Source organism: Rhinoraja longicauda, chromosome 17, assembly GCF_053455715.1.
Source record: "Rhinoraja longicauda isolate Sanriku21f chromosome 17, sRhiLon1.1, whole genome shotgun sequence".
In the NCBI taxonomy this organism is placed as follows: domain Eukaryota; kingdom Metazoa; phylum Chordata; class Chondrichthyes; order Rajiformes; family Arhynchobatidae; genus Rhinoraja; species Rhinoraja longicauda.
Window position 1 is genome coordinate 41,404,783 of NC_135969.1, and position 14,834 is coordinate 41,419,616.

General features: G+C 40.0%; 1 protein-coding gene across 9 annotated transcripts in view; it reads left to right on the top strand.

Annotated features, from left to right (window-relative positions):
- cadpsa (Ca2+-dependent activator protein for secretion a) overlaps positions 1–14,834 on the top strand; it is a 316,059-nt gene that overhangs the window by 230,946 nt on the left and 70,279 nt on the right. For 3 of the 9 annotated variants that reach the window (XM_078414567.1, XM_078414562.1, XM_078414563.1), the window contains exons 17-20: positions 954–1,077; positions 5,332–5,400; positions 6,307–6,324; positions 13,573–13,679. In XM_078414567.1, coding sequence (XP_078270693.1) covers positions 954–1,077; positions 5,332–5,400; positions 6,307–6,324; positions 13,573–13,679 — 318 coding nt within the window. The remainder of the gene's footprint in view (positions 1–953; positions 1,078–5,331; positions 5,401–6,306; positions 6,325–13,572; positions 13,680–14,834) is intronic. The other 6 variants (XM_078414568.1, XM_078414564.1, XM_078414569.1 and 3 more) reach the window with 3 other exon arrangements.

Consider the following 14,834-nt stretch of genomic DNA (forward strand, 5'->3'; position numbering starts at 1 on the left):
ATCTTTCCCCACTCACCTTAAACCTGCTTCTCGATTATTCTACTCCAGGGCAAAAAAATCCTCTGTAGCTACCTCATTGTACCTGCCTCAACTACTTCCTCTGGCAACTCATTCCATATACCCACCACCCTCTGAGTGAATTCTTTGCTCATATCTACAATGACACTCTTTGCTACCCTGACTAGCTTTTTCAGGTATCTGGATAAGTCCTGCAAGATACTGGTTTAATTTGGTTTATTTATTGTCCTGTTTAGAGATACAATGAAAGGCTTGTTCTGCAAACTATCCAGTCAAATCATACTAGACATCAACACAACAGATTATCTGCTGGAACAGTTTTGGCACAATCTTGCAACTTCCAATTCTCTGCAAAGACTGATCTTGGCCCTAGGAGATGTGTAACTTCTTATATCATGAGGTCATAAGATCATAAGCGATAGGAGTAGAGTTAGGCCAACCAGCCCATCAAGTCTACTCCGCCATTCATTCATAGTTGATCTATCTCTCCCTCCTAACCACATTCCCCTGCCTTCTCCCCATAACCTCTGACACCTGCACTAATCAAGAATCTATCTATCTCAGCCTTAAAAATATCCGCTGACTTGGCCTCCACAGCCTTCTGTGGTAAAGATATCCATAGATTCACCACCCTCTGACTAAATAAATTTCTCCTCATCTCCTTCCTAAAAGAACGTTCTTTAATTCTGAGGCTATGACTTCTAGTCCTAGACTCTCCCACTAGTGGAAACATCCTCTCCACATCCACTCTAACCAAGTCTTTCACAATGTTTCAATGAGGTCCCCCATCATTCTTCTTAGCTCCAGTGAGTTCAGGCCCAGTACCGACAAATGACAAACAACATATCCTCACGGGTAAAGAGCAAGGTATAACAGTTAAATCCAACTTTCCTCCAGGTTTCATGTAATGCACTTCCATTTCTGTCACTGAACAGGTGCTGATGAAGGATATAGTGACCCCTGTTCCACAAGAAGACGTTAAAGTTGTCATTCGGAAATGTTTAGAGAAAGCTGCACTGGTGAACTACACCCGACTTTCTGAGTATGCTAAAATTGAAGGTAAGTCACAGAGTTTCCTTTTGAATCCAGTTCACTAGATGAGACACTTGGAGACACATTACCAACAGTCCACATGCCAATGTGTTGATTCCAAGATATACTTTTGGCGAATATGTAAACCTAGCATAACATGCATTTAATTCCTAAGCAAATTAAACTCTTTTTAGTGACTTACAGTTACTAAATATTACTAAATATTATTCAAATTAATGGCTTGTGTTCAAAGCAAGCTTCTAGTTATATTGCTTTAGTTTAAGTGGACAAGAGTAAATTTCATCCATCAGATGAATAATGTTATTTAATCCATGCAACTGATATCCAAAAAAGGTTTATTTTCATTGAAAATATTGTGCATTAATGATAAATATGATGGTGCATTGCTTCACCCCATAATACACACCTGTACCACAAACTACTTGAATTATAAGTTACCGTTACTGACATAATTGGTTCCTTCGATCGGTTTTGAATTGGAAATTCCTCAGATACATGAGGTTCATGATTAGATAGACTGTACATCCAAAGTTGAAATTTTGAATGCAGTTTAAAACACATTTTATTCCCATCTGCATTTATGGAATAAAGGTAAGCTTTTCATTTTGGACCACCATTGGTAGTTGCATATTTCACCAAACAAAAAATGATCAGTCGTTGCGAACATTGGGTCTGTTGATAATTCTATTCATTGAGGGTCTGTAATATGTAAGGCTGCACAATTACAATAATGTGAGCAACTTATATTTTTGCAAGAGCTTCAACTTAATAAAGCTGTACCACAGCCTGCATTAAAACACAATTTGACACTGGGCCACGTGAGACGTAAGTCTATTAAGGAAGGAATTTAGCTTAGTTTATGGTCACATGTACTGAGGTACAGTGAAAACATTTCTGTTACATGCTAACCAGTCAGCGGAAAGACCATACATGACTATACGTGATAGTGAATCTGTGGAATTCATTGTCACAGAAGGCTATGGAGGCCAAGTCAATGGATATTTTATGGTGGAGGTTGATAGATTCTTGATTGGTACGGGTGTCAGAGATTATGGGGAGAAGGCAGGAGAATGGGGTTGAGAGGAAAGGATGCATCAGCCATGATTGTATGGGGGAGTGGACTTGATGGGCTGATTGGCCTAATTCTGCTCCTACAACTTATGAACATGATTACAATCAATCCGTCCATAGCGTACAAATACAGGATAAAGGGAATAACATTTAGTGCAAGATCAAGTCCAATTAACGAGAGTCCGAGGGTCTCCAATGAGATGGATAGTAAGTCAGAACTCTCTAGTTGGTGATAGGATGGTTCAGTTGCCCGAAAACAGTTGGGAGAAACTGTCCTTGAATCTGGAGGTGTGCATTTTTCAAACTCTGTACTTGCCTCGGAAGAGGGGAGATACAAACAGGTGAAGATGGGGTGAGGTAGCTCCAGAACCCATCACCTCAACTGTTGAAAGAAACTGCAAATGCTGAGGCATTAAATGCACTACACCATACAGGTACAGATATAGAGTCATAGCGGCATAGAGCACGGAAACAGGCCCATCAGCCCAACTTGTCCATGCCGACCAATATGCCTCATCTATGTCCCACCTGCCTGTGTTTGGTCAATATCTCTCTAAACCTTTCCTATCCATGTACCTGTCCAAATGTCTTTTAAATGTTATTATAATACCTAACTTAACTACCTCCTCTGGCAGCTCATTCCATAAACCCACCACCCTCTGAGTGAAAAGGTTTCCCCTTGGGTTCCTATTAAATCTTTCCCCCACTCACCTTAACCCTATGTCCTCTGGTTCTTGATTCCCCTGCCCTGGATAACCATCTCTGAGTTATGGGGGTGTCTGAGAAGATGACAGAGACAAAGAAGGCAATGGCAGGACGGGATGTAAAGATTAGATCATTTAAAAATATAGGCATTGGTTAATCAAGAGCATAGAAGTGATGAATAGATTTTTTTGCAAGCTTATTCACTATAGAAAGAGGGAAAGATAGTAAATTGGAATAGGCAAACCTGGTGGTGGCAAAAGTGGAGATAGGGGTTCATTAGCAGATAAACTAGTGCAGGGGCAACTACAGAGCAGGAACTAGTCTGTATTACTGATGGTCAAAGCTCACCTTGGGATGAAGCAAAGGAACCAAGTCTACTTCAGCCTCGGGTTTTACCACTAAAGAGACTGAAGGTGGTAGATCTATGGTTTTGGTCTTTCCGATATTCACTGCGACTAAGTTAATGCAGCACGGCAAGTAGTTCATCAAATGAGCTGAAGAACCTGCTGATAGTTCATCCCTGATTTAAAACAGAAACATTTCAAAAAACACAAATCCAAAGGAGGGAGACATTTGAAAAATCACATTATTTTTAAGTCAAATCAATTTGAAAAAGAATATTTGTGTGAAGATGGTTTAGTCATGTTTTGTTGAAGTGTCTGATCTATTTAATATTTGTTGTATTCACAGGTGTTTAACTTTCTGTTTAACGGACTGTTGTTACTGTAGATGTGAAGATGCAAATTTTTGATTTTCAAAGCCAGTTTTGAAAGTGGTATTTTGCCTTGTCTTGCCTTGCTAACATTGTCTTTTTCTACCTTTGTTTCAATTAAAAACGCTTCAGATTGTTTTATTGGTACCGGGATTGTCCTCACCCCATTGCTTACTCCATTACAGGTCTCCAGGTTGAATGGGTGTACTGTTAGTTCCTTGTGTCCTGAACGTTAGCAAGGCTTCACTACCAGCTGAAGTAGCAAAAACACCTAGTTAAGACTTGTAGAACAATTCACCAAGTGACAGACAATTGCAACTGTATTTCAATGGAAACGTAGTCTTTGAAAACTAAACGTGTGTGAACCTCTGCTTAAAGTTGACAGTCTTGTGTACAATTTGTAACGTAACAGTATTCTTGTATTTGCTGATTGTTGCAATGCTGTGTACTAGAGGTGCAGTTTCACACAGTGAGAGTAGCTGAGAGCCAAACTGCAAACACACATCTGAGTTAAAAATTGAGCATTTCAAGGCACTTTACAGACCCAGGTGGGAGAAGTTGGAGTAATTGATACTGAGGTTTAACATAATGTATTTTTATATATAGTGTTATCAGCCATAAAGTTGTGGAATGATGTCATTAAACTTATGTCTTTTTTTATCGTTTGATAACGTTAGATTCCTACCTAGCTGGTGACTTCCGCAGTTGACTGCAAATTTAGACAGAGCTGAGTGCATTTCTAGTAAGCTTGATCACGTGATGGCTATGTCTAAGTAAAAATGCATTCAATTCCAGTGTAGATTCCATAGTGTTTGATTATCTTCCTTTTGTGCCTCAATTCTTTCTGGTTTCGTTAATGTACCCTCTTTTACACTGTGACTTTTAGGTCTGGGAATACAATGAAGCAACCAAACACTTTTTATTCCAGCTCTTTGTTCAGAGAAGTAATTCATTCCGCACTACCTGTTCTTTCCTGCTTCTCTCCTTTCTTGTTTTATATTGACAGTCACTTTTTTATAATAGCTTAAAAAAAAAGTGGCTGTAGAAATTCCTAGTGGCCAGCATGCAGGGATTGTGTTCTGAGCAACCCAGTATTCACCAGCTGCATGTATCAGGCTTCCTTGCATGGGCATAGTCCATTTTGTGCCTTTATTGGAAATAGCTCAAATGCACACAACCTGGAACTGACAAACGAGATCAGCACATTCCCATCCTAGTCGTTTCATGTGAATATGCAAAGATTTTTTTCAAAGCTGAATTGGCTAGAGTTGATAGCTTTGTGCCACTACGATTTGCCATGGAGTTGATCCAAAGAAAAATAAAGCTGATCGTATCCCCAAGTGCACAAGTATCGATCAGTTGGGAATGTGCTTTAAGACTATGCCTATGAAGAAATACCTGAGAGTGGTGTAGATACTAAAAGCACTCGCGTTTAGTATCTTGGAGCCTAAATCGACAGTTCTGTTTTCCTTTACTCATTATGTTTTATCATTAACAGATTACAAAATCTGAAGAGATTTGTCAGAATCATGGTCACAGCTTCTTTGTGACCTGTGAGCATGCTGAATGGTTAAACCTGAATTATCTACAAATTCAAATATCTTTTTTTTCCTGCTGTCCTAATAATATCCCACCAACAAACACCAACAAAAAAAAAAGGAAAAAAAAATGAATTTTTTTTTTTGCTTTCTGACCTAATATAATTTTCCTCTGACCTATGATCTCTTTACTTCTGACCTAAGCTTCTTGCATGCCCAAATCCTCTTTTATAGGGAAAAAGAGAGAAATGTTTGACCATCCGGTCTTCTGCTTGGCTTCTCAAGTGATGGATTTAACCATTCGTGAGTACTTACCGCATCCTTTCCACACTGTCTCTCGCTCTTTCTGTTCACATGATTTCAGAGCCAGTCACAGCCAGCCCTCCCCCCCCCCCCCCCCCCCTTGACAATTCCACACTTGCACTTTTTTTGTCTGTTGCTTCTGTCTGTGATATCGATTGTTTGGACTCTGGACCCTTGTCTTCCACCTATGCCAGGTTATTTTCACACATGCCCCCTCCCTCCCCCCCCCCCCCTGTTGTTTTTGTGACAAACTCCAAGTATCTGTAAAGTTTTTCAGTTACTGTTATTGTTTGTGACTTGAATGCATTTTTACTTTGCTCTGTGTATTCCTGAGTTGTAAGCTCTCGTCTGGTACTCAATACCAAAACCCAGGACTCATAAAAATGGAGTCAGTGCTGCCTCGCAAGCGGCCAACAGAAGTAGACTTGTTTATAAACTGTGGGTTAAATAGAAAGGCATTTCGTTAGATCTGTGTGGATATTTTAACTTGGTCTGTCTTGTCTGTGACTAATTAATCAAAATGTAATCATAAACATACATGCTCTATTTCCATACCTTAACCTCTTCTCAATTTCAAGCTGCTGATGGATCATCTGATTTTTAAATGTGTATATACTTTAGGATTCAGTGACTTGCTTCTATCTTGAACCCATTGCTTGCCTCCATTTCAGAATGTTAAATGCTAACTGTCCATCTATGTTAATGCATCACTGTCGCCCTTTGCTTGAAAGGCTTCTGTAGTAACATCCATTCTTAGTGAGAGTACATTGGAGGCATTGCAAATCACTCGTGCCACACATCTAGGGTGTAGCTCTTGGTTCACTTGCTCATTAATCCTGCATATTTGTCTTGTTTTTCTCTCTCTCTCTCTCTCTTTCTCTCCTTGTTGCTCTCTCTTTCATATAGAGAATCAAAAGGATGCAGGTGAACTATTGTATTCTACATCTTAATGTAGTAGGACAAACTCATTAGATTATTTCTGTCCTTTGAAAGTAATTGTGAGCAGCTTAGCTCCTTCCGAGATGCACTTCAGCAGGCTCGATTAATGTTTAATGGGCCTCTGTGGTAGCCATATGCAAGGAGTTAATTTGTGCTGTCTGTACGGAGTGGTATTAGCAATCACCTTATAGCTGTAGAAGTAAACGTTCAGGAATTTCAATTAGTTTGCAAGTTACATCATCTTCAGGGTTTTCTTACCAAGGGAAAAATTTACATCGGCACATAAAATTATGTTTTAATAAGTAAAATAGTCATAGTAATTGTAGCTGTCGTTAATGTAGAATGTGACATTTTTACACATAATATTATTCCTTAAGTAATCTTTTCTCCTAATGTCCCAATGGACACGTGTCAAAACAAGTGACCATTTTTGGAAGCAACACAAATATAAATTATTTATACGATTATATTCAACACATAGAAGTAATAAGCATGATATTTCTTACCGTAAAGAGTGTGGCATCTCTCTTGCTTGCTTGATTACCATTTAACTGCTGTTAATCCCAACAGCTGAATTAATTATACACTGAAGCATAGCTCTGGAGAAAGTGCAACTTGCAGTTTTATATAAACCACCAGCTAAAGATTTATATACTCAAATTTCAGTGAAGTTTCTGTACTGTTTGATCTGTACAAGAAGATCAGTCAAATGAAGTTTGTTTCAGTTGTGTTTTATTTTACTGATATTAGTTTTTAAAGATCTTTACATCTTTTTAAATCATGGTGCAATGTGTATGTATCATCTGAGCCAAGGGAATGTTTCTTCTTATTGTGGATACAGCAGATAAAAATGCCAAATATGTCTTTTTAATCTGTTTAAATTAGTGCAGTAAAATTTCATGGTTAAAGCATTCAGCTATAGGGTGCTTCATAGTTAGCTAGGAGATTTTTGGCAATATTAGGCCCCACTTTAAAATAGGGTTCCTAGAAATTCCTTTCATAGGAGCATTTGGTCAAAATCACTACAAATGCATTGTTCTATTCTTTTATGAAAATGCAACAAAAAAAACACTGCAGATAATGGAAATGTAAGATTAAAAAAAAGAAGAAAATGCTAGAAATAATCAGCAGGTCAAGCTCTGTTGAGGTCTAAATATTTGAAGTGTCGTGTTTTAGGAGTTCCTACCAAATCTGTCATTTGGCGGCATTATGAATGCAAATTGGAATTTTGTTTACGTTTGTACTATTATTTGTTGGATTCTAAAGCAATTTGAGCTACTCTCAGAGATTTTCCCCTTTCAAAAATGAGGCAAATCAGATTAGGGTGGCACAGTGGCCCAGCGGTAGAGCTGCTGCCTTAATGTGCCTGAGACCCAGGTTCGATCCTGACCTCGGGCGCAATCTGTATGGAGTTTGTATGTTCTTCCTGTGACCACGTGGGTTTTCTCCAGGTGCTCCAGTTTTCTCCCACACTCTAAAGACGTAGGTTAATTGGCTTTGATTAAAAAATTGTAAATTGTCCCTAGTGCGTAGTAGGATAGTGCTAGTGTACGGGTAATCATTGGTCAGCGCATGCTCGGTGGTCCGAAGGTCTGTTTCCGCGCTGTATCTCCAAAGTCTAAAAGTTCAGTGACATTGTCTCAAAATATCTCAAAACATGGATTACAACAACTTTAATAGATCAGGAACAGCAATAAAGTGATATTTAGTTTAGTTTAGAGACACAGCATGAAAACAGGCCCTTCGGCCCACCGAGTCCACACCGATCAGTGATCACCTGCTCTCTCTAGTTTTACATTATCCCACACTAGGGGCAATTTTACAAAGGCCAATTAAACTTTGTTCTTTGGGATGTGGGAGAAATCTGGAGTAACTGGAGGAAATCCTCCAGTTTTCTCCCACATCTTGGGTTTATGTCCAGGGTCACATAGTATCTCAAGTTACAGGGGTAGAAGTTGCACCACAGAAGTTGTATCAGCCACACCACTGTGTCCCCACATTATATTGTACTTTTTGATATTAATACACAATCCTGAGTTTCCATCTGTGACCTGATACAAATCTCTTACTATTTTTGTACATCTCCAACATCTGTTAGCTTTTGGTTCATTCACTGTCAAGAATTAATCCCATTATGATGATATTCCATAATATAAATCCTAGTTTTACACCCTCCATGATTAGATCAGCAAGTTCTCAGAAGTTAATGCAACTTAATGACTCAAACTGAGCATGAACCTGTAAGATTTCCAGTGTTATATAGGAAGGCCTGTTACCCATACGTTAGATTCACGTAGTTAAATCATGTGCTTCAAACACCTATACAGATCAGTAGAAATAAGATGGATAACGAATTTGAGGATTTGAAAATGCAGTCCATCTTTTAAGAATTATTATTGTTATTCTCTTGTTTCCTCAGAGGCTCAGATGTTATGTTACAATGATTGAAAATAAGGCGATGGGTTGACCTTGGTCTTATTTCATGGTGCATGTGAACAATTCAGTTTATTTCTAAAAAGTTAAATCAGGTATTTTGATACTCATAATTCAAAGTATTGAAAAAAATTGTAAGCTGCTTTATCTCAGTGATGTAATTCACTGGCTGCAGTTACTTAAATGAAGAACTATTTACTCTAAATAACTCGATAAGAAACCAAACCTTTTCAAGAAAATTACCTGAAATTAGCGTCCTAATACTTAAAATAATTTTAAAGTACCATGCGAGAGAGAAGGAAAGAATTCCTTCCAAGAGGACTAGAATATAAAAGCAATGATGTAATGCTGAGGGTTTTATCAGGCACTGGTCAGACCACATTTGGAGAATTGCGAGCAGTTTTGGCCCCCAGATTTGAGGAGTGATGTGTTGGCATTGGAGAGGGTCCATAGGAGGTTTACAAGAATGATCCCAGGGATGATTGGGTTAACTTCTGAGAAGCTTTTGATGCCTCTGGACCTGTACTTCCTCAAGTTTAGAAGGATGAGGGGGAGAGGGGAAATCTCATTTGAATCTAAAAGGACATGCTTTTAGAATGGAGATGAGGAGGAATTTCTTTGGCCAGAGGGTGGTGAATCTGTGGAATTCATTGCCAGAGACGGCTGTGGAGGCCAGTCGCTGGGTATTTGTAAAGCGGAGATTGATAGGTTTTTGATTAATAAGGGCATCAGTGGTTGCAGGGAGAAGGCACGAGAATAGGGTTGAGAGGAAAAAATAAATCAGCCATGATTGAACGATGGAGTAGACTCGATGGGCCAAATGGCCTAAATCCGCTCCTATGTCTTATAATCTAATGAGAGTCAGTTGTAGGGTTGCGGGAGGGGGGGGGATAAGATGAAGGGAATGCAACTGATAGGATCACTCTGCTGGAAGCAGACATGTTTCGATGGGCTGAGTGGCCTTCAGTGTAGATGAAAGTACATAGAAACTTTGGGGAGTGGTTGCAAGTAACTCTTTCTGGGATTCAGACCCTCACAACTGCACCTTCATCTATGTATAAACACTGATCTCATAAAGCTGCTAGTAAGTTTAGATTATTATCACATGTACCGAGGCACAGTGAGAAGATTTTTTTGTTGCGTGCTAACCAGTCAGCGGAAAGGCTGTACGTGATTACAATCAAGCCGTCTAAAGTGGACAGATACAGGATGAAGGGAATAAATAACGTTTAGTGCCAGTAAAGTCCAATTAAAGAGGGTTTGAGGGTCTCCAATGAGGTAGACAGTAGGTCAGGACTGCTCCCGAGTTGTTGATGGTACTGTCTAGTTGCCTGATAACAGGCACGGCTCCAAGTCCGTGGTCAGTGTGGCATCGGGTGCTGCTGCCCTTGGCAAACTGGTTTCAGGTTTAGTTACAGTCAGGGACAAAGTTTCTTCGGCATCGGTAGCGCAGCGGTAGAGTTGCTGCTTTACAGCGAATGCAGCGCCGGAGACTCAGGTTCGATCCTGACTACGGGTCCTGCACTGTAAGGAGTTTGTACGTTCTCCCCGTGACCTGCGTGGGTTTTCTCCGAGATCTTCGGTTTCCTCCCACACTCCAAAGACGTACAGGTATGTAGGTTAATTGGCTGGGTAAAATGTAAAAATTGTCCCTAGTGGGTGTAGGATAGTGTTAATGTACGGGGATCGCTGGGCGGCACGGACTTGGAGGGCCGAAAAGGCCTGTTTCCGGCTGTATATATATGATATGATATGATAACTCTGGAATCATCCCACACCAGTCTTTCAGCTGGGATAGTTATACCTCAACCATCCCTCACCAGCGTCAGTTTATCGGGCGACTGAGGATTAAGACAAGGGCAATTGAACTGATGGCATCACGAGACGGTCACAATAGACAAGGAACAAATTCAACATCACACCTGTAGGTTACTACCATCGCCTGAGAACGTAAAGTTAATCCAAAACAATCATCAATTCTACCAATCTCCTACAAGAAATGCCAGCGACACTTTAAATCTAAGGTCATAGTCAAATGGAAACAGGACCTTCAGCCCACTTTGCCAACGACGATCAACATGCCCCATCTACACTAGTCGCACCTGCCTGCATTTGGCCCATATCCCTCTAAATCAACCCTATCCACGTATCTGTATAAATGTTTCTTAAACTTTGTGATAGTATCTGCCCCAACTACCTCCTCTGGCAGCTCGTTCCATACACCTTCCACCATTTGTGTAAAAGAAGTTGCCACTCAAGTTCCTATTAGATCTCTCCCCCCCTCACCTTAAACCTATGTCCTCTGGTTCTAGATGCTCATACTCTGGGTAAAAGACTGATCATTTACCCTCTCTATTCCAACCTTTCTTTCCTCCTTTAAAAAAATGTTAAATATGATTATGTAAATACCCAATCCTCCACAAACCTGTTGCAGCTAGTAACATCCCGGCCCAAAAGGTCACCTATCCATATTCTCCATGGATGCTGCCTGACCAGCTGAGTTACTCCAGCACTTTGTGTCTTTCCTTGGTAAACCAGTATCTGCAGATCCTTATTTCAACATAACCAAGACTTTATTGTTGCAGCTATCATGATCAGGAATTGTTAAGGATATGTCTCATTCTCTAATATTTGGGAACTTTAACCCTTGTTACCATTATTAGTAAAATTATTACTTTCCCCTTTTCCACCACTATTCCTCATTAGTTCATAAGTTATTTTCTTTCCTTTTCATTAAACACACCCCATACCATCCCACAACAGTGTGTCTTCTACACTCCTCTGCTCTACCACTTCTTAACAAGTCACTAACATCATAAAAAAAACTCTAAATAGATCATGCTTTCAACTTGTTTGCACCAGTCTGTCTACTGGATCTGACAAATCCCTAAGCGGGATCTTACACATTCAACGTCCCAGTCCGGGTTGATGATGTGTGTAAGAAGGAACTGCAGATGCTGGTTTAAACCGAAGATAGACACACAAAGCTGGAGTAACTCAGCGGGACAGGCAGTTGAGTTAGTCACCCGTTCCTTCTCTCCAGAGGTGCTGCCTGTCCCGCTGAGTTACTCCAGCTATCTCGGGTTGATGGCGTGTCAGAATGGACTCCAGAAACTGTTTCATTCAATCTTTCCAATGGGTTGTGCGTCTAGTGGCATCAAATGTGAGTTGAGTAATACCTTCCACCAGCTAGCAAAGCAGACAAAACACAAGGAGTCCTGCTTCCACTCGTTTGAAGAAAGCAACAATGAACACGATCGCAGCAACAGACCAACAAAATACCTGATTTAACGATAGATTTAATGGCTATTTTTGAGAGTAGAATCACTTTTATTATGCCATTTCATTACTAACTTCTGGTAGTTTCTTTAAAGAAAACCGTATAGCTGAGAATATGAGTGGACTGCACTATTTAACGCAATTAGATTTAAAAAAGATGCGAGCAAAAAGAAAACAAAATTGCCAGTGTTTTGGCAAATCTTTAGATCTGCTATTTGACGTATTTCACGCCTTGGCGCTGAAAATTTCTGCTATACGGTGGCACATGATTGAGATCTTTAGAAACATATAGCTACTGTTATTGGCAGGTACAGAAGTATCTCTTGAAATGTCATGAATATGCTTGATGTTTCTTTGACCTTTTTTTTTCACTACCTGTACCATTGCTCATCGGGTCACCTGCTTGCTTATTTTTCCTGTCTCTTTCACTCATGCATGCCAGCACGTCGACCCTGGCCTAAACCACCACCCGCACCTCCGCCCATAAACACTCGGCAAAGCAGCCTTAGTCAGAGAATCAAAGGCATGCCTAAACCAACACCAAGTACTGTTACAGCTTTTTTTTAAAATTTCAGTCGTTTTAAGTTCTTTTTCATAGCTTGTTGCTTTTCACGATTTATCTTAGTTAAGTTGAATTTCGGTGCAGAAAGATATGGTCTGATATAAACTTAAACCAAATTTGCTCTTTCGTTGTAATGACTGGTTAAAATTCTAATTAGAGCATAGGGAAGGAATACTTTTGCCATCTTTGTTTAAGCATTTGGTGCACGTAACATTCGCAAATATCAATGTCAGCACAAACTAACAGTGTTGCTGCAATAACATACTGCATGATGAGTTTAAATGCTTTTATAAAAAACGGTTTTGTACGGTAATATCTTTTTAGCATCCAACCTTGCTCCAGTTAGATCCTTTCAGCTGGTAGAGATGCTGCCTCACAGACTCAGAATCCCAGGTTCGATCCTGACCTTGGGTGCTGTCTTTGTGGAGTTTGCATATTCTCCCTGTGACCACGTGGGCTGCCCTGGTTTACTCCCTCGTGGGCCGAAGGGCCTGCTTCCATGCTGTATCCTTCAAATACTCAATCTATCAAATGTTGCCTTTCAATCTCTTAAACATTTTTAGTGAATCTCATAATTCAAATACTACCTTGCCCCTGTAAATATGCCTGGCTCTAGAGAAATTTTTTATAATTTACACAACTGGAAATTGGATTGATTCCTCGATTTCCTACCAGTACATTTACAAATCACTGATTTATAGGATATTTTAAAATCTGAACTTGAACAAAATCCTGATTATTGGATAGAATCCTAGCTGGAGCACTGTGTGAATTTTATAAAACTGGAATAAACATTGCTATATATTTTACCTAATTTCTTGTAAAGTGTTTCTGTTAAATATGTATTGTGCTAAATACCAACAAGCTAAAAGTAAATATCCGTAGTCTAAGAGGAAGTGTAAGTTGACGAAAGATTGATTTGGTATTACTTTGCTCATTTGTAATACTATTCACCACAGAAAATGCAGGACAATTAGTCACTCCTGCCAAAAAATTGGAGGATACAATTCGTCTTGCTGAACTGGTCATCGAGGTCTTGCAACAGAATGAAGAGCATCATGCAGAGGTGAGTGTTGCACTAAAAACAGGACAGATCAAATAACATGATTTCAGGCCATTTTAAGGATGTTAGCTGATGATTAGATAAAAATCAGTTCTTTTCATCTCAACGTCTCTCACTATTCATCATTTTGAATAATCTTATATTGAGATCTTGACCTCCTCAAGTGGCTCTAAGCATGTCAGGAATATGTAGACACAGGGGACTGCAGACGCTGGTTGACAGATATAGAACAAAGTGCTGGAATAACTCAATGGGTCAGGCACCATCTCTGGAGAATATGGATAGGCAATCGTTTGGGTCAGACTTCTTCCGACTGATTGTATTGGTGGGGGTGAAAGCTGGAAGAGAGGTGGGGACAGGCAAAGCCAGGCAAGTGATAGGTGGATACAGGTAGGCAGGACTTTGATACTCCCATCTCCGGCCTTTGTCCATACATCTGCCAAAACCCCCCTAACTTGTATCCACCCACCGCTCTTCCAGCTTTCTCTCCCCCTACCACAATCAGTTGGAAAAAAGGTCCCAAACTGGGATGTCACCTATTCATGTTCTCCTGAGATGTTGCCTGACCTGCTGAGTTACTCCAGCACTTTGTGTCATTTCTGGAATATGTTCTCTTGATTGAATCTTCCAATGAAATCTTAAAATTGCCATTTAAAAATTCTCAGCCTGATATAACAAGGACTTTTCTGATCTAAGTTTGGTGTTAAAGTATAATGATCAGATGAAATCATATACCTTTATGATAGGCATCTTTACCCAAAGTACATTTAAGTACCTGGTCTAAACACAACACGGATGGGGCGATAGAGTTGGTGCCTTACAGCGCTTGCAGCACCAGAGACTCGGGTTTGAATCCGACTACGGGTGCAGTTTGTACGGAGTTTGTACGTTCACCCCGTGACCTGCGTGGGTTTTCAACCGAGATCTTTAGTTTCCTCCCACTCTCCAAAGATGTACAGGTTTGTAGGCTAATTGGCTTAGTAGAAATGTAAATTGTCCCTAGTGTGTGTAGGATAGTGTTAATGTGCAGGGACTGGTCGGCACGGACTCGGTGGGCCGAAGGGCCTGTTTCTGCACTCTATCTCTAAACTAAAAAAACTAAACTAAACAAAATTTCATCCTTTCCATTTGATCTTCTACAATATGCAGGTGGATATT